This window comes from Microtus ochrogaster, chromosome 6, assembly GCF_000317375.1.
Source record: "Microtus ochrogaster isolate Prairie Vole_2 chromosome 6, MicOch1.0, whole genome shotgun sequence".
NCBI classification, from domain to species: domain Eukaryota; kingdom Metazoa; phylum Chordata; class Mammalia; order Rodentia; family Cricetidae; genus Microtus; species Microtus ochrogaster.
The window spans coordinates 75,337,707-75,357,706 of record NC_022013.1 but is presented as its reverse complement, the minus strand read 5'-3'; the positions used below and the strand labels follow the sequence as shown (position 1 = coordinate 75,357,706).

General features: G+C 42.8%; 1 protein-coding gene across 5 annotated transcripts in view; it reads left to right on the top strand.

Moving 5' to 3' along the window:
• The window catches only part of Kcnk2 (potassium two pore domain channel subfamily K member 2), a 189,412-nt gene that overhangs the window by 122,958 nt on the left and 46,454 nt on the right, over positions 1-20,000 (top strand). For all 5 annotated transcript variants that reach the window (XM_026779815.1, XM_005348857.2, XM_013346957.2 and 2 more), the window contains 2 exons: positions 14,853-15,013; positions 18,079-18,265. In XM_026779815.1, coding sequence (XP_026635616.1) covers positions 14,853-15,013; positions 18,079-18,265 — 348 coding nt within the window. The remainder of the gene's footprint in view (positions 1-14,852; positions 15,014-18,078; positions 18,266-20,000) is intronic.

Genomic DNA, 20,000 nt, shown 5'->3' with positions numbered 1-20,000 from the left:
TATTGAAGGACATCCCACATCAACATTTGGAGTGATATCTCTAATTTGTATTTACCAAAATTTTGCCTTTTCTGTGACTCTTGTATAAAATTAAAAGTAATGTAAACAATTAGAGCAGTATAACCATCTCTATGTAAGCATGCCCATGTAACCAAAACATGAAATAGGAATATCTGTAGATGTGTTAATCCGACTCAATATGTTTTCTTGAAACTCTGCAATGAGTTTCTACTCACATAGACATGGGACGGTGACTACAGCCAGGTTACTTCTCCTAGGAAGTGTGTGAACTAGAAGACAGCCAGTAGCTTGTGCTAAACTCACAAGAATCCACACCGGATTAAACACGTAGTTCCTTAAGGAATTAGGTAAATCTGTGTTTTAGCTTGGATGTGAAATGTTCCCACAGACCCATGTGTGTGAACACTTACTTGGTCCTCAGTCACTGGCATGGATTCGGGAGACCGTGGTATCTTGAAGAGGTAGAATCCCACCGGAGGAGGTAGGTTCCTGAGGGGTGACTTTGAAGGTTATGCCCTGGCCTGGGTGATAGCTTGAGCTCTTTCTGACTGCAGAGGTCATGCACTCAACCACTTCCTACGGCCATGGTCAAAGGCATGAGCTCCTCTCATGGCCATGCCTTTCTTAAGAAAACTATGAGCCAAAATAAACCTTGCCAGGTGTTTACCTATAGCAATAAGGAAAGTAAATAATACACGGTGTTTATTGAAAGATTGTAAGAGCCAGGCTGGTTGCAAGGGGAAGCAGAGTTGTGCATTGGAAGTGGCTGTGTGTGAGGAAGGCAGTGAGGACAGAGGAGACTTCATCACAGCAATAGAAAGGCAGCAGCAAATGCCATAAAAGACTAAGGGATTGGGAGGGCTCAGCATATTTCTCACATGGAATAATGGTGGCTATGGTGATACTAGAAAGCAGAATAATTACCCATCTGGAAATGCTGGGATGTAAGGACTGGGGATTTGTACTAAATGATCTTGGAATATTTCAGGGCTTTAAAAAAATCCAGGCTAACAAAACAGAAGCTGTGCTTTCACGAGAATTAGCTCTTGTGAGAGGTTCTCAAGGAGAGAGGGCCTAGGCAGGCTATTTTGGCACTCTGAAGTATGGAGAGAGGAGGGTGGGCTGTGAAGCAGGATGTAAGGGGGCCAGCCATGCTGCCTACAAAGTCACTGTGGCTTGTGACACTGGGGGGTCGAGGAGTTAGATGATCCTGGCCAGTGGTAACTGGTTTGACGGTGTCACAGTTGTGTTATGAGGGACATGGAAGGTGTTCAGCATATCACAGAATTTGGAGCCTGCTCACCATGAACGTCAAGTTGGAGAAGAGGAAGTCTCTATGGAAGAGTGATCTATACAGATGTACTTGTAATGGAACTTATGGGGCTTTAATGAAGGTCACAGCACAGACCATCAAGACAACGCAAGCTACAGTACTTAATGCTATCATCGAAGACAAGGAACTGAAAACCGAAGGGAAGAAGAGAAAATAAGCCAATTGGACCTTTTAGATTTTTTGTTTTCTTGGGACCACTTCTCATTTGGTCTAGACTGACCTTGAAATTGCCTGGTGAGGAGTGATGTTGAACTCTTGCTCCTTCTGCCTCCACCTCCCAAATCTATGATTACAGGCACACATCACCACCACCACCTCCAGCTGTAGTTTGTTTATTTTTCAAGGAGAAGTGTTGGTCAAGAAGTTCAAATAAGAAGCTGGAAGAGCAAATAAAACCCACGAGAAGAGTGGATGTCAAGGGTTGCAAGCATGTGAAGGGCGAGAGGTAACTTCAGGTGACTTCTTTCCCCAAGTCCACCATTTCCATAGCACATATGACAGATTGGCTGTGAGAGAAGAGTTTGGGTCTAAGTTCTCTTAGAAAATCTCTTGAAAATATCAGACTCAGAAGGGGAACCAGAGCAGAAGTAGAATGTAGAGAGGGTATCAGTGGGCAGAGAAGATAGGTTAGCAGCTATGAAGACTGGGGAGTGTGTTTGGTTAGGGCCAGAGTGGTCACCCTTGTCATAAAGAACTTCTAATTCGTCCAGTGAGGAAGGTCATAGAGAGGAGATGGGGAACTAAGTCATGGGAGTGTGTGTAGCATGATTTATAGAGAAACTGATGCCATACCCAAGTAATGGATGATGCTTAGTCACACGCCAGGTGCTGAGCAGTGGGGAAACATGCGTCTAAGGCGAGGTGGGGCATTAGGGACCAGTATTGAAAATTTGATTCGTTAATGGTTTTATCCCTGAAGCTGTAAATATACACAGGTGGGCTATTTCTTCTTTGAAATTGTTACCAGTTGCCCCAGGATTTCTAGTGAATAATTATCCAATTTCCAACTGATGTGTCCTGCTTGTTTTAATGATACATTAAAATGATGAGTACCACCTCAGCCCTGTTCAACTCTTTTCTCTTTTGTTCTTCCTGCCTTCCCTAGATCAGGCTGTCCCCTACAGCTTTTGTATTTGCCTTAAAAGGCATTGGATGCTTCTTTTAATTTTAAATAAGTGTTTCCCTGTCTTATTCCATGTGTATAAGAAAATGTTCCAATACTGAAATGCTGTTGGTTCATTCATATTTTTCATACATTCAGCTTTTTACCACGTTTTTTTTTTTGATTTAACAACTTTGAATATTCTTCTTTACTTACAGGATATTTAATTCCAACCACAACTAATCTGCTTGTCATTTTTTACAACAGTTATTCATTTTAATATTTCCTGTCATTACATCTGCTAGAACATTTAGTCTAATAAATAATGGTTGGAAATGGATATAATTTTCCCAGACTTTAAGAGAATTACTCAAGGTGCACTTTACTCTTATATGTAATATTAATATCATTTTGATCTGGATAGCTTTTCTCATGATAAGGCAATCATTTTCTATTTCTAGTATTATTTATTTATAGAATTCATATGTGAGTACTGTATTTGCATCACTGCCACCCCTCCTCCTTCTTTCTCCAACTCCTATCATGCTCCCTTCAATCTCTCTCAAATTCATAACTTCTTCTTTAACAATTACTTTTTAATATATGTATGCAAATATGTATGTGTGTCTATGTATAACCACACATATATCTTAACGTTGGTTATATGTATATGTGTCATACATACATATGTGTGTGTGTGTGAGAGAGAGAGAGTTTAGAGATGACCACTTAAGATTCTAGTCTATCAGAAAGCTCATCTCTGGATAAAACTGATTCTCCCTATCAGTACCCGTTGACTGTCTGTAGTTCTCTATTCGGGAGTGGGACCTTAAGAAATTCCTGCCCCCCATCATGTTAGCAAACTCAACTGGTGTGATGAGTATGCAGGTCCTGTCTGTTGAGATTTCACCAGTGTGAAGTTCACTGTCATATCCTCCCTTACATCATGGTAAGATGCTGTTTTCTGGCTCTTACCATCTTTCCACGCCCTCTTCTGTGATTTTCCCTGAGGCTTGGGTCCAGTTACATTGCCAGATGTGTCACCTGCTCTCTGGATTTTGACCAGCTGTGGCTCTCTGTGGTGGTCTCTGCTCATGCTTCTGATGATTGGGGTTTATTTCTGAGATCTCTGCTATTTCTTCTTACTCTCTGTTTCCACAACTAATTTGCCTCAGGACTGCATCATATAAATCATACTGCTTCTTAATAATTAATAGCTAAGTCCTGGTTCTATGTAGGAGGAATCTTTCTACCTCATTCATTTTGTTTTCCAAATATTTCTTAGCTATTATTGTACTTTTAAGTTTTAAAATGACTCATATTTATTACAATTACATTATATCTGCATGAAAGTTTTATAGACATCAATAGAAACTGATACTTGAACATTTGTTCCTTTGAATATTCTTTACACCATGGCTCACACACATGATTGACAGCAGGGAAATGCAAAACACATTCTCCTCTCTGCTTGCAAGATCCCTTGCATTTCAGAGATTAAAGTAAACATGAACCTAAACATTCTATTCCAGCTGTTTAAGCATGGTGTTATAATGGAGAAATTTTTTTCATGTCCAGATGGACACCCTTGATTTTCAGGGTAGCAAGTCTTCATTGATTAATCTGTCTTTATTAAGGTTTTGAAGAAGAATGGGGAGTCAACATGGCCTGGCACATTAAGTCGAGGCAGGACCAAACCCCTCCCTCTGCATTAAGACTGAGCAAGGCATTCCACTACAGGGAATGGGCTCCAAAAAACCAACTCATGCACCATGAATGTGTGGTTGGTATGTAAAATGAATAAAAAATTTAAAATTAAAAAAAGAATGTGGAGGGTATACATAGTTTGCTGATTTTTAAAAAATAATTTGGAGATGTTCAGAATAGCCTTTTCTTTATCCATGTGTCTTCAGTACACAGCTTTCTTATGAGAGTTCCCAGTACTGGGAGTCTCAATGGGATATCCCAGCGGGCAATTAAAGCTGAGGACTGGTGAAACAGACGAGAGTTTAATGACTACAGCTTGGGGCTAGGATCAGATAAAAAGGTCCAGTGACCTCAAGTTCATCTTTAGAGTTCTGAAGGGACCTCTATATGTACATAGAGGAAGACTTGAGCAAGAAGCAAGAGATACACTTGATTAAGCAACCTGGTGAAGGTGTGGTCTAGGTTATCACAGTCAGGACTCTGCTTCTAAATGGTGAGGAGGAAACCATTAGGTGTGTAGCTCCTACCTGAGGGGAACTGGCTCGTGTGTGAAGGTTAGCCTGGTCTCATCGTTTTGGTTAACTATATCCGGTGAGGCTCTTCTGTTCCTGGAGTCCAAGGGCATTGAAGGTGACTGCAAGACTGTCAGCCTCGTCTCTAACCCTCAGCCTTGAAGGATGAGGAGGGAAGTCAAGACAGATTCTCCTTGAGTGAGTCAAGCATGTGTCTGGCCCAAAGCATAGGAGGTAGACACGAAACGAAGGCAGAGATAGAGGCTTCCGTCCTTCCGTCCTCTCGGTTACCTGGTGGGTATCAGTGAGGAGTCACTGCTTTGAAACAGATGCGGCTGTTTAGCCTGTCGCAGGGACTAGTGGCAGCATCCTTTGGAACAGTCTTCACTGTGCATTGGAATGATGATATCGGAACCCTTCTGTGTTTCTCTTGGGTTTGTCATCAGCGATTCTCAGAGTAAGGGAATGGCACACATTTTGGTCTTTTTCCTTTGGTGTTAGAGACAAGATATCCCCATATATAACTCAAGCCTCTAGTTCCCAACCCTCCTGCTTCCACCCAGGAGTCCAAGAATCACAAAGGTAGCATGCTTTGTATTTCTTTTTTTCTGATCTATTGTTTTCTGCCATGCAATTAGAATACAAGAGTCCAAACTCCTAAGTTTTAGGTCTGAATTATCTAGATTGTTTAAAATGGGGTTAACCCCAGAACAGCTGTCTTCGTCCTCCCTGCGGGGATAAGGACACACTGTCGACACTGGGAGTTGGGAAAGAGACATGAGACGTTCAGGATCTGCCCCTCAGTCAAGCAGGCCTAGCAAAGCCAGAGGCTGTAAACTATACAGCCATCGGGGCCAAGCACATAGTTCCCTAATTTCAGCAGCTCATCTACAGGGGGGCAAATGGTTTGAGGATCCCTGGTGGCCAGGCACCTTTCCATGGGAGTGAGGTTGTTTGCAAACGTTGGCCATTTGAGACATTTTCATTAATTATCTCAGACGTGCAGGACTTGTGATGGACGTGAGGCTTATCAGTCTATCATGATAAACCTTTGAAGTTTCTGAGGCCTTAGGTCTATAAGGACTCGGGGTTTCAGTTGCTGTGGTGATCAGGGACCTCAGCTTTTGGCTCATTTCTGAGCTGAAGACTGCCTTTGTGTCTATCCTGGTGGTGGGAGATGTTTTCTCAAGAGTCTGCCTTCCAGCACAGCTACTGTAGCTTCGGGTCCCTAGATACCTAATATTTTTGAAATATGACCTACAGCATCTTACTCTTCGATATAGTCATAAATCTTTTATGGTTCTTCCCTAGCAGTGATACTTAAAAAAGTAGCTCCATTGCCTTATCATCGTCTTATATGATCGTGTTATTAATACTTGGTGATTCGATCCATCTGGTAGTTGTAGTATGTCATGTGAATTAAGGGCACTGTTTATTTCTGTGTGTGTGTGTGTGTGTGTGTGTGTGTGTGTGTGTGTGTGTGTGAAAATGTGTGTGCATAGCCGTGAGCAGAGGAGGATGGCAGTGTCCCTCTCTACCACTGTCTACTTTATTCCTGAAGACAGTGTCTTTTAACTAATCTGGACTGGGCCAGCAGTCAGCAGCCCTCACCATCCTGTCTCCGCTCCCCACAGCACTGGGGGTGGGCACAAGTGCAGCCATGCCCAGCTTTCTGCATGAGTACTGTGGGTTTTAACTTCTGCCTTCATTCTGGTGCAGCAAGCACAGTTATCTGCCGAGTCATCTCCAAGGTCCTGGAACCATTTATTTCTTAGGCGCTACTCACGGCCTCACTACTTAGTGTGCATTCATCACTGCTAAATGCATTCATTAAATACTGAATTCATGTACATACTGGAATCATTTTCAGCTTTTTTTTTTACTGGTTTCATTCATTAATTTCCCATGTGGTTTTAATTATTAAAGCTATAGGTAACATTCTTATTAATTTGAAAGTAAATTTTATCTCCTTTTGGTCTTCTTTGAAATACTTATTGCTAATTACTGTTTATCCCAATAAACCATATAATACTACCATTAAATTATAAAATATTTTAAAACTAAGGAATTTTTATTAGAAAGTAAGTTTATTTGTTATTCATGGGGTTTATTCATTGCATTTTTATATGGTGTTTCTTTATACATATTTCTTTCTTTTTTAAATAATATTTTTATTATTTGAAAATTTCCTACCCTCCTTAAACTCCTCCAGGGTACCCCCTACTCACCCACTGTCATGCACATGCTTACACGCATGGTCTCTCCCCCCAACACACGTGCCATCGTTCTTTTAAATCCACCCAGTCTAAGGCATGTTGGTCAAAACCCCTGCTGTGTGGCCTGACTTGCATTATGATTGATACACCATGGGTCACACCTCTAAGGAAAATGGACCTCCCCTCTGCTAGCAGCAGATTAATGTTAGTATCTCCTAAGCTAGGGATAGGACTTCATGTCCGCGTCTCTCCCTCCATGCTGGGATCTTGTCTGCTTTGACCTTGTGCAGGTCCTGCGTGTGCCGCCACAGCCACTGGGAGTTCTTAGGCACATCTGCCCTTTTGTTTCCAGAAAAACCACTGTTTCCTTGAAGTCATCCACCACATCTGCCTCTTGATGTAATTTTTCTGCCTCCTCTTTCATGTGGGTCTCAGGTGTGATATAGATGTCCCATTTTGGGCTGTGAAATCTGGACTCTCATAGTCTCTGTACGATGACCATTGTGAGTCTCCAAGTTAATTGCCATCTAGAAGATGCTACTCTGATGGGAACTGAGTGATACACTGATCTGTGTTATATCACTATCTCGTGCTCTGTCCCTTTAACCGAATAACAGGAGTAATAACTGGATAACAACAGTCTTCACTATGGCCTATAACCTAACCAGCTAGCCACAGGCTCTTGGCCTCATCGTCATTTTGGGGTATCTGTTCTATCTCCTGGGACTGGACTTAAATCCAATAAAAAAATGGTTGCCTACTCCATAAAATTTATGGCACTATTGTGCTAGTGGGCTTGTCTTGCTAGGCGGGTCATTATTGAAGCTTGTGAGGTTCATACTTGGGTAAGGTTGATGAGTAATTCTCCCCTGCAGAAGTGTACATAGCATCTTCCAGTACCACGAAAGCTAGACGTTTGGGATGAAGCTCCCAAGGGGGTACCAGTTTTATATCTCTATGCTTTATGACTCAAATATGTGATGTCTTCAGCAATAGGGTTTTAGCATCAAGTTTGGAGGATAATCAAGGTATTGGCAATGGCTTTTTGTATTTCAGGGTCTATGAGACCCCACTGACTAACAACTCAAGAAGAGAACTAATACCTGATTGAAAATGGAGACTACTCTTTTGTTCCTGACTCCCCAGACCTGAATAATCACACAGAAACTATGTTAATTGCAACACTGTTTGGCCAATGGCTCAAGTGTATTCCTAGCTAGCTCTTATATCTTAAATTAACCCATTTCCATGAACCTATGTATCAACATGAGTCTGTGACTTACTAATAAGGTAGGTCATAGACATTTTTCTCCTTTGGCAGTATATAGTATCTCTCTGACTCTGCTATCTATCTATCTATCTATCTATCTATCTATCTATCTATCTATCTATCTATCTATCTATCTATCTATCTATCTGTATATCTGTTTGGATTTCCCTCCTTGCTATATTCTGCCCTGTCATTGGCCAAAGCAACTTCTTTATTCAACAATGGTAATAAAACATTCACAGCATACAGAGGGGAATTCCACAGCACCTGGTACTGTAGTTTTATTTGGTTGTGTGTAGTATCTAGTTGAGTTATTGTGCCCCCCCCCATTACAGGGTAGCTCCATTTACGCTCCTTTATATATGCATACATTGTAGGAAGCTTCTACAGTAGTAGGTTTCAATACGGCTCTTTCAAAAGGCTCTGGTGTTAGTTGTCTCTCTGTGTCATCTCATCTACCCTGCCCTCACTCCCCACCCCACTTAATCCTTGCTGTTTCATTTTTCCCTTTCCCCATTTCGAACAGTGTGTTTCATTTCCCCTTCCTTGAAACACGGGGGCATCCACTTCCACTTCTCTTCCTTCTACTCTCTTTTGTATTTCTAACTTCATGTCTCAGTTTCTTTACCTGCTGCTATAATAAAACCCTGACAAGAGCATCTTAAGGGAGAAAGGTTTGTTGGGGTTCACAGTTCAAGGCAGAGTTCATCCGGTGGCATAGTCAAGCCAGCAGAAGCTTAGACCAGCTGGTTACATCACACATATCATCAGAATTCAAGGGGATGAGGGGACCAGGCTCTCATTCACGTCCCTTTTTCCATTTTATATGACCCAGGATCCTCTCTCAAGAAATGGTTCCACCCACAATTAAGATGCCACTTATCAATTAACATAAGATAACCCCTCACAAGCATGCTCAGAGGCCCATGTCCCAGATGAGCCTAGAGCCAAGTTAGCAGTTAACACTGGCCGTCATAGGTCTTTACTCTCTAACGTATGAGATTGTGCATCTCAACCTATCAACTGATGTTCATTTATGTCCCAATTGAGTCAGCGATCTTCTAGTAAGGGTTGGAAGCTGTCTGTGTCCTCCCCCTCTTTCTCAACTCATTCCCTTCTTCTATTCCCCCATCAATCTATCTTCTTCTCTCTGTGATAATTGAGTCTAAACTTTTATTAAATAGGAAGTCAGATGATAGACGATGGATCCATGCTGTAGACAGTTATATGGTTATAGTCCTGCAGTGCTGGGATGGGGGTTGTTTATTTTTAGTACAAATAGCTTCTCATGAGAAAAATGGCCCAAACCTTTGGGACTGCTCAGCCAGAGTAGCACACATGGCCCTGATACATAGGGAAAAAAACGGTTGTGATCAACTCCAAGGTGACTGACAGGTAGCTTGGCTTCCATCCCACTCTCTGCACCAGAAGATCTCCAAGTCCATTGAATGTCACTGTGTCTTATTCAGTGCTGGAATGGCATCCTGGTTTTATTTCTGTTGCTGTGAGAAAATGTCCTTATAAAAGCAATTTTGGGGAGAAAAGATTTATCTTATCTCACAGTTCCAAGTTCCGGTCTGTCGTTGGAGGGTCTTGAAACTGTCATAACACATCAAGGAGACTGGAGCAGAGAGATGTGAATGTCTGCCTGCCTTTTGCTCAGCTCACCCTCTCTACTCTTATATGTTCCAGAATGTGAGCCCAGGGAATGGTGCTGCTCACGGTGGGGTGGGCCTTCCGCCCCATTTCACCATATGGAGACAAATCCCCACAGAGATACCCACATGTCAGCCCGATCTTTAAAAAGAAAAAAAAAGTTCCCCATGAAGATTCCCTTTTCAGATGATTGTATCAGGTTGACAGATGTAAGTAGTACCTGCCAGAGAAAGGAAACAAGATGAAAGTCACAGCGTGTGCCATCAATAAAATATTCCCACTAGAGATCATTTCAGGCTGTTAAGGTGAATTCTGCAGACTTGGAAAATCCCTAAAGACTTAACAGTTCTCATCCCAGGCCTGTGCAGTGTGCCACAGAAGCCATGCTCCCCACCCTTCCAAGGTCCTGTGCCACCACCTTCAAGAGCTTGGCTCGTCTGCAGTCCTCTGTTCTATGATCATTTTGAGGCTGGATTGTCTGTCCTCCTTGTCAGTCTTGTTAGCCAAGTCTAAGCCATATCGAAAACCTTGATTTCCAAAAGGGGGCACTTTGAACATGAACTCCTCATTTTAGGTGAAAAGGTAGAAGATAATTGAGGAGAGTGACGAGACATGCCAACCAAATGTAGTGTGTGCTCTTGAGTTGACCCTAGCCTGAGGATGGGGGGAGGATGCGGTAAAGACCGTTAATATGACAACTGATGAAATTTTAGCGTAGATTGTAAATTTAGTAATAATTCTATCTGTGCTAATTTACCCAAGCTTGAAAATTGTACTGCAGTTATTTAAAAGATTATCTTTTTTTATGAAAGCAAAGAACAAAGAATGCAAGGATAAGCGAGCTAGGGATGAGCTTTGTGGTGATGTTTTGTTTGTGCTCTACCAAATAAAGCTTGCCTGGAGATCAGAGTGCAGAGCTAGCCACTAGCTAACCAAAGAGGTCTGAAGGTCTGCACAGACAGACAGCAAGTGATATAGCTGGGCCGAGAGAGAATGTAAGGCAGGAGAAGACAGCAGCTCAGCCCTTTTTCGGAGTTAACAAGATAAGAATTGTCTCTCTGATCTTTCAGCATTTACCTCAATATCTGGTTCTGAGTTTTTATAATTAAGACCAATTAGAGCTCCTGCAGCATAGCTCAGTTGGTAGAATACTTGCTTAGCATATTTGAAGCCCTGGGTTTGATCCAATGTCCTGTAAGCAGTACACAGAGGTGAGGCAGAAAGAGCAGGTCAAGCTCTGCTAGGCTGTCTAATTTGAAGCCAACTTGGTAGCTCTTTTCAAACAACAACAGAAATCCAAACAAACAAAACCAGTGTCAGTAGTTTGCTACATGATGATGCAGAATGTGTTTAAGAAGAGAGAGAGAAGAGGACAATGCGAGAAATGGCGGGCAGGTGTGGGAAACGTTTCAAGGAATTCTGTGTGGCATTCCTGACTTCCCCATGACTCTAAAATTATTTACAAATCAAAGGAAGTAGAAAGAGAAGAGGGACGGAAAGGAATGGGAAGGGAGGGGAGGATGAAATGGAAGCCCAGAAGGAAAGAGGGGATAAAATAGGCTACAGAGAAGGCTGCAGTTGACTTCTCATGGCGATCTGCCATCGAAATACCCTTTCTGATGTCTCTTGGGACAAATTCTTGCTAATCCTTGGCACTCCTCGGTGGTCATCTCATTCAGTCCTTCAGAGAGATTTGGTGATGTTTGTTACTCTCCCCTTTGATAATGGCTTCTCCTGTAACTGGTCTGTCCTGTCACAACCAAATTCTGATTGTCCCTTTTATATCTTAATTGTTGCTGTTCTATGAAGTTTCGCCCTTGATTTCTCTTCTTTAGAGTCTATACATTTTTTTGCAGATTATTTAATATACCAGTCAGGCTCCTGCCTCCATCTCCTGAGTTTCTGGCTTATGAATGTGCCATGCAGTGTCCTCTTTGTTTATGACACTAGAGACTGAAAATCAACAGGGTCCACAGCATCATTGTTTTTGTTGTCACATTTGGGCTACGCTAACAAAAGACCCCGAGAGAACAGACTTTAAAGAGAAATGCTTTGTTAGGGCTATGGTTCTGGAGGTCGCAGTTCAAGATGGCCTCTGGTGTGAGTGAAAGAAGAAACTGGTGGGAAGACAGGGCTAGAGCAAACGCCATCACACTGTGATCCACGGGACAAGCAGGAAGGGGTTGAGTAGCTCAGTCTCTAATGGCAAAGTCCCAATGATGTAAGTGTCTCTCAGTAGGCTCCACTGTGGTGGTTATCTGTCATCTTGGAAGACTCTAGAATCCCTAGAGATGTGCCTCTAGGTGTGCCTGTGGGAGAGATTCTCAGTCACATTAATGGAGTTAGGAAGGCCCACCCACTATGATAGGATTATTCCCTGAATGGGATCTGGGAGGGTGCAACCATTGCTCTTTTCTTCTTGATTGTGGCTATGATGTCACCTGAGCTGCTTCAAGTCCAAGCTGCCTTGACTTCCCGGCCATGAGGGCTAACTTTGAATTGTGAGCTGAAATAGACTCTCCCATCAATTGATTTTATCACAGAAACAGGAAAAATTAAGACCCCTCCCCACCTTTTCAGTGTCCACCAATTCTAATCGCACCACACTGACAACCAAGTCTTCCGCACACAGATCTTGATGGACCTTCACCGAGAAAGAATTTACCTTCCTTGGCCCTACACCTGTGGTGTCCCAAGGCCTGATTAGGGCCTTTTCGGTTTGTTTGTCTCTAAGAAGCATTCCCACAATCACCAGCTATCCATGCCAGAGCCTAAGCTTAACTTCCCCCCTTCTCTCCTTGTGAACACCCTTGTTTTGGAAGCTGACATGACATTGATGGCACCAAAGTGGATCCTGTCACCGCAGACAGTGGAAAGCCTTACAACAGTTCCTTCCACCCAAACCTCTTTAAGAGCTTTTGTAATGTGGCCACTGTTTACCTTCTTCCTTTATCTACCGGAAACTCACACGCATTCCTCAGCATTCAACCCCCCCCCCTTTTTTTTTCAGTTTCTCAGGGATGACAGTGTTTTTTTTCCCTTTATCATTTCCTGTGATATTCTCTATCTTTGGTTCTTCAACTTTGTCATGAACACTCTTCTTTCTAAACCCTAAGTAAATTCTACTTAGTTTCTGGCCCCCACTGTGGGGTCTTTAGTGTGTGGCTTCCCTCATTCTCCTAAGCCCATGTGCCCCACCTGTGACACCTCCATACCTGTGCACATCGGAGCCAAGCCCTTCCTCCTCCCTGACGTATTGGCTCTGAGAGATCAGACCAGCTTGCTTTACAGTTCCACTATAAGTACTTGTCAGGCATTCTGGCAGATAGCTGATGCTCAGTGGCTGGTCCCCAAAGAGCGAGAGTAGGGAGCTTTGTCCTCCTGTCAGAGGCTGAACACAGCATGTCATTGGCTTAGCTCCACCTCTCATAGCCAGCTCTTCTTCCATGGCTACATGTACCTTTGTGTGACTTCCACGTGCAACTTGGTTCTTTGCCTTGAAGCACCCATGTAGGTCCAGTTCATTTTTTGGGTTGTGATCACAGCTGAAATTCGCTAGTGTGCCTGCCTGTTCTGTTGGTTTCCTTCCCTCCATCATAAGCACCCCTGTCCTTCCAACCATTCCATGTGAGAAGTTGCCTTTTGCTATGTGAGCTCTTTTTTTAATGACCTTTGTGAAGAATGGCACCCATGGGTGGTCAGAGAATTTCATTACATGGTGAAGACCCTCAGGTGATGGTAACAGCATTTGCTTGATTATGATTTTAAACACTGATAGACAGAATACTTTGATTTTGTTATCTTTGCTTCTATGGATACCGTGACTAGAAATAGCTGCGGTAGTTTTTACATTGCCTGAGGAATATTGGGCAACACTGAACAGTGAGCTTTCCTTACACCTTCACACGCTACCCTAGTTATTTTGTACACCTTGAGGAAGTGTGCAGTAACAACCTACCCCTGTAACAGCCAAGGAAGTCATCTGCTCAAGGTCCCGTGTTTGATGAGAGGTTGTCAGGTGTCGACAGACTTTTCTGAGTTCTTCTGTGACGTTCAGAGCTGCACCCCAGTTCTTCACAACATCTGGTGACTGCCTCGCCGCTTCTCAGGTCCCAGCACCTGCTATGGGGTCTGCTGTGCAGAACTCTCGGAAAGCTTGTGCTCACAGCTTTCTCCTGATGCAAAGATGGAGGAGCCTTCTGTAGACGCTCCGGTTAGTGGTTCCACAGGATGGAAGAGATTAAGAAAAAAACCATAAAACAAAACCCAAACCCAGCCACTATCACCATAAAACAGGTAGAGACTAGCAACAATAGGAGAACAAGACTCAATATATCATCTATTTATATTTTTGAGTAAGAGAAACTTTGAGCAGAAACTCTAGGTTAATTTGTCATGGAAGAGAGAAAAAGGAGTGTCCGTCATAGACGTGTCCCCAGTGCTGCTGGGACTGTGGGGGGCTCACCCCACACAGGTAGAGGTGGCCCACTTCAGGGCTATGAAGTCAGTGGAGTGCAGCTCCCCAGTCATGTCCAGTATATACATCTTCAAATCTTAAAGTTCTTCAGAACTTTAATTATTTTGCATTTATCTATTTTTGGAATGTAATTGAGTAAAAAGATATAAGTTGCAACACAGCTTTATTCTTTAGATAATTTAAACAGGTTTGGATAGTCTCAGTGCATCTTTCTGAATGTATTACAAATGGTAATGAAAGTTTGTAAGTCAATAGTATTATTCGTGCCTGGGAAAAAGAAGTAGATGAAAATATTGACTCAGCGTGGTGCATTAACATCTCATTTTTCATCATCTGATCAAAGTTTCATCAAAACATTAGCTGTATGTTGTATTTTTGGAATAATTGCTTATAATAGCTTTTAATTCTACAGTTCTAATGAAGGGAGATTTCTCCAGTAGAAACAAACAACCCAGGCTTTGCCTTGGAGAGCTGGTGGTTTCTTGCTAAACTTGGGGTGGGCGCTTTAAGCTATGACTCACTTGTGAACAACCGGATTTTTCCATCTTTGTTTTTCAGGATTTGGAAACATCTCCCCACGAACTGAAGGTGGAAAAATATTCTGTATCATTTATGCCTTGCTGGGAATTCCCCTCTTCGGCTTTCTGTTGGCTGGGGTTGGCGATCAGCTTGGGACCATATTTGGAAAAGGAATTGCCAAAGTGGAAGACACATTTATTGTGGGTACCACAATCTTTTTACTACATCTATTTGCTGTTTTTTTTTTTTAAAGACATTACCTCTTCTAGGCCTTAGATGAGGTAGAAATCCAGTTGCCGTTTACATAACAATTTTTTTTGCGGCCCCCTTCTCAGATTGCCACTCATTGGATTTCAGTTATTTGCATACTTGACTGAGAGAAACTAAAAATTATGTACAAGAAAACAGATCTATATCCTTCCTGGGTTCTACTTGGAGTTGTATGGTATCCTAATTATATTCTCTGTGTGTGTGCACATGTGTGTGTGCACATGTGTGTGTGTGCACGTGTGTGTAAAAGTCAAAGGGTGATCTTGGGTGTCACCTCAAGGTCCATTCAATTTTCTTTTTATACAAGGTCTTTAAATGACCCAGATTCTCACTGGCTGATTGGTTGCTGAGGTCCTCAGGACCTGTCTGTCTCTGCCTCCCCAGGACTGGGGTTACAAGCGTGTGCCACCACACCTGGCTTTGTTTTGTGGGCTCTGTGGGTGGAACAGTATTTTCATGTTTGTAAGGCCAACATTTTACATAACTGTTCTATCTTCCCAGGTCCCACCTATGTTTTTTAAAGTAGTTAATTTTCCTTCAAACTTCTGTTTTATTTATGCGTGTGAATGTTTTGCCTGCATCCAGATCTGTGTACATGGTTCACAGATCTTGGTGTTCATAGAGGTCAGGAAAGTGTATCAGAGCTCCTGGAACTAGTTGCAGGTGGTTGTGAGCCCCTGTGTGGATGCTGGAAACTGAATACAGGTGCTCCTAACTGCTGAGACCCCTCTTCAGCACCACATCTTTATTTCCTTATTTGAGCAACTTTAACAATGACTTAACATTGTTCTAAACAGTAAATGTTAAAACTTAACTCTTGAAGCAAGTAAATGGCAAGACTTTTATTTTGAAAAATTGCTTTGGCACCTGTCTTGGTTACTGTTGGCATTGATATGATATGTGGTCCATTGAGGCAGGTCATAATAATAAATAGTAAACACAAAATACCTTGATGGTAGAATTCAGTCAAACAAAACTTCCTACAAAATGCAGCAGTTTAGAAGAAGCCAAGAGAGTAAACATGAGGGTGTTTGTGATCGTGTTATATTTAGGAGGTATGCGGATAAAATTAAGATGCTATTATCGAAGCTAACAGAGGGGGAGGTGGTGGTGGTGGGGGTGCATGCCTTTAATCCCAGCTCTCAGCTTTGGTGAGGCAGAGGCAAGGCTCAAGGCCATCCATCCTGGCCTACAGATCAACTTCCAGGACAGGCGGGGCTGTACAAAGAAAAACCAAAGCGGGGGGGGGGGATGCTATTACTGAATCTGTGATTGTAAGTTTGTACCCCAGAAGAAAGCCATGGAAGGATAAAAAGGTTGCATTTTCACATGGTGTTAAGAATCTCCTCTCACCCATCCTGCAAAGCCTCACATTTATCAATCCATTATTCTTTTGTCATTCCATAGAAGCTCCAATAAAACACATCTTCAAGGTTCCTCTATTGAAATGAAACTATTGACTCACCATTTCAACTTTAACATTAGAGATTTAAACTACTAGAGATCGGAGTCAGCTCTGATCATTCTTACTGCTGGAGTGAACGAGATACGGCCCTTCCCAAACAGGGCTTTCCCTCCCCTTGTGCATATTGGACTCCAGTCATTCACACACCCACAGGAAGGCAGATCCAGTGCAGTACTTGGTAGTAATGAGTAGCTCATTCCTACATTCAGTACAAGTGGGACTTCCCACGTCATCCTTTACAGTGTTTGCCAACCATGTGCCTGCTGGCTGTTTGCGAGCCTTCACGCCTTCACGGTGGTGCCGTTCCCGTTGTTATGATGGTTGATGTCAAACGCTTTGAAACAACTTTCGAGATATGAATTTACTCAAGACTCTCAGATGAAGATGGTAGATGAGAGAGCCCCCTGTGGTCATTTCCATTCTGTGATTTTGTACACGTTTATCTCCATAAAGGTCTCACTCTATTATGAAATAGTTTTCATTTTTTAAAAAAATTAAATTACACTTACATTTATCTGTATGTGCCTGTGTTGCTCATGTAGAGGTCAGAGGACAATTTGCAGGAGTTGGCTCTTCTTCTATCCTGTGGGTCCTGGGCTTGAACTCAAGTCTTGGTGACAAGCACCTTTATCTTTTGAGGGTGACAACCCCCCTCAGTTGTTCCCACAGGGCTACTGCGGTGCATAAGACAGAGTCAGTCAGTAAATAAAGATGCATCACAGCAGTGCTAGCGGGGCTTACTGGAGAACACACCTGCAATCCCAGCGCTCTATAGGCTGAGTTGGGAGGTCCTGGCAAGTCTAGATTACACCACAGGGACATTTTGCTTTAAGAAATAACAAGAAGATAACTAATCTCAGAGACAGACCCCCCTTTCATACTTTACATTATAGGGAGTTCTTACTGAAGAAGCATGTAAAAAAAAAACAGAACAAAACAACAACAAAAAAACAGGCCCCATGGTGACAGGCATGGTCAGAGCTGTGACGTCCCCCTGGGCTTGCAGATTTGATGGTTTTGTAGTCCCACAGGCAGCTGGCTCAGCTGGGACTCAGAGGCAGACTTCCTTAGTGTCTTAGCCTAGTCAACCAAATGAATGCCTTATCCATGTCCCCAGTTTTCAGCTGTGAATGTGTAGTACTCGCCTGGTTTCTCAGCTGTCACATTTTCCTCAATTGTACCTAACCCACAGTTAGCCGTGTGCCCACAGTGTAGACTGCTTTCCCTAAACGGTTCAGGTGAGTGACCCTTCACACCTACCCAGCGCCACCCTCTCCCAGCCAATGAGCAAATGTACTATCATTTTGAAAAGAATATTTTACCCTTGGCAAAGCTATGAAGGTGCCAAGTGGCATTATTTACTGACATTGGTTGTTTTTAACTGTTTAAATTATACTCGATTCTAACGAGTAAAGACCGTTGACTAGAAAGGACAGAAGGGCAGGAAGGAGTGTACTCACTCATGTGACGGCGCTTGGTCTCCCGGCCATGTCAGTAACCTCTGTCTACCCCACGTCTCTGTCTTTCCAGAAATGGAATGTTAGCCAGACCAAGATCCGCATCATTTCCACCATCATCTTCATCCTGTTCGGCTGTGTCCTCTTCGTGGCTCTCCCTGCGGTCATATTCAAGCACATAGAAGGCTGGAGCGCTCTGGACGCTATCTATTTTGTAGTTATCACCCTGACGACCATTGGATTCGGTGACTACGTAGCAGGTAAGGATTTGGATTCTCTGTGCCGTGGCTGCTCTCCAAGCCCAAGTCTATCAGTTGAGGCTCACTCTGGTTGAAATCGGAACACAAGGCTATGTGAGACAGGGCGGCCAGGCCAAATCTCACAGCAAGGTGGCTTTAAACAGGGAGTTCCTGCATCCCTCTGAGACTGCGGGTAGAATTCCTTGCCTCTTGCTAGTCCTTGGAAGAAGCTGCTAGGTCTCCCATGATCCTTGGTTCTCAGTAGACTCATTCCTACCTCAATCTTGCCAGTTTGTGACAGCCCCCTTGCTTGTGTTTCTAGGTGCCAATTCTCCCCTCTTTCTAAGAGCTCAGTCACTGGGTTAAAGACCCACCCTTCTCCCCTGCAAGCTCATCTTTGCTAAGGACAACAGCAAGGACCATGTTTCCAACACAATCACATTCTGTGATACATGGGGGTTGGGGCCTCACCATGTCTTTGGGAAGGACATGATCCAGCCCCTAATAGTGACTGCCATGAATAGTGATTCCTTTACTCTGGAGGGAGGCAGAAGGATTAAGCTGAACTCATTTATGTTTTATTTTGTGAAATAAGTAGAAATGGCTGGCTGTATAGAATTTTGCATTTCTAGATTAATAAACACTAAATATCTATCCCTCTTTTGGTATAAGAAAGCTCAACTCTTCTTCATCCTTTTTACTTTCTTTTGCCTTCATTTGTAAAACTTTGTCAGCTTCAGAAAGTGATTTTATTCTTGGCCACGGAAGATCCTCTTTTGCCTCTGACACTGGAAGGTTTAATTCTCAGTGCAGGGCAGTAGTTGCGACACTGGCTGAAGTGGGTCACATGGTTATCTACGTCATTCATATCACTTGATTTACCCTTTTCTATGTGCAGTGTCTGCTCTTTATTCCCTTGTTGTTTCTCTATCTTACTGTATCAGTTCAGACCTTAGCTGTGTGGTTCCAATTCGTCTTTGTGTTTTTGTGGGTATGATCATGTGTGTGTATGTGGGTACATGCGTATGTATGTATGTGTGTGTATGTGGGTACATACGTATGTATGTATGTATGTGTGTGTGGGTACATGCATATGTATGTATGTGGGTGGGTGGGTACATGCGTATGTATGTATGTGTGTGTATGTGGGTACATGCGTATGTATGTGTGTGTGTGTGTATGTGGGTACATGCGTATGTATGAATGTATGTGTGTATGTGGGTACATGCGTATGTATGTATGTGTGGGGGGGTAATGCGTATGTATGTGTGTGTATGTGGGTACATGTGCAGGCCAGAGTGTCTTCCTTGATCATTCTCTCCTATATTGTTTGAGACAGAATGACGCACTGAGCCTGGGGTTCCTGGATTCAGCCAGAACAGCAAGGCCCTGCATCCTCCTCTGTCTGCTTCGCCAGCTCTGAGATTACAGGGGCATGCTGCCATGCTTAGATATTTTTGCATGGATACCAAGGATCTAACTCACATTCTCATGCTCTTCACTGAACCATCTTCCAGTGCCAAACTTAAATGCTGATAGTAAAAATAAATGTGTGGATGACCCTTCGGGGATCATTTTAATGACATCCCAAATTCAAACGATCAACTAATTTGTAACTCCAGTTTGGAATGATAGAAAGTATAATAGGTATACTATGTTGCCATAAAAGAGTGACGTGTTATTAAATTCTCAGAATAAGCTCATCAGAATGATTTTGATTTTTTATTATTTTATTTATTTATTAAAGATTTCTGTC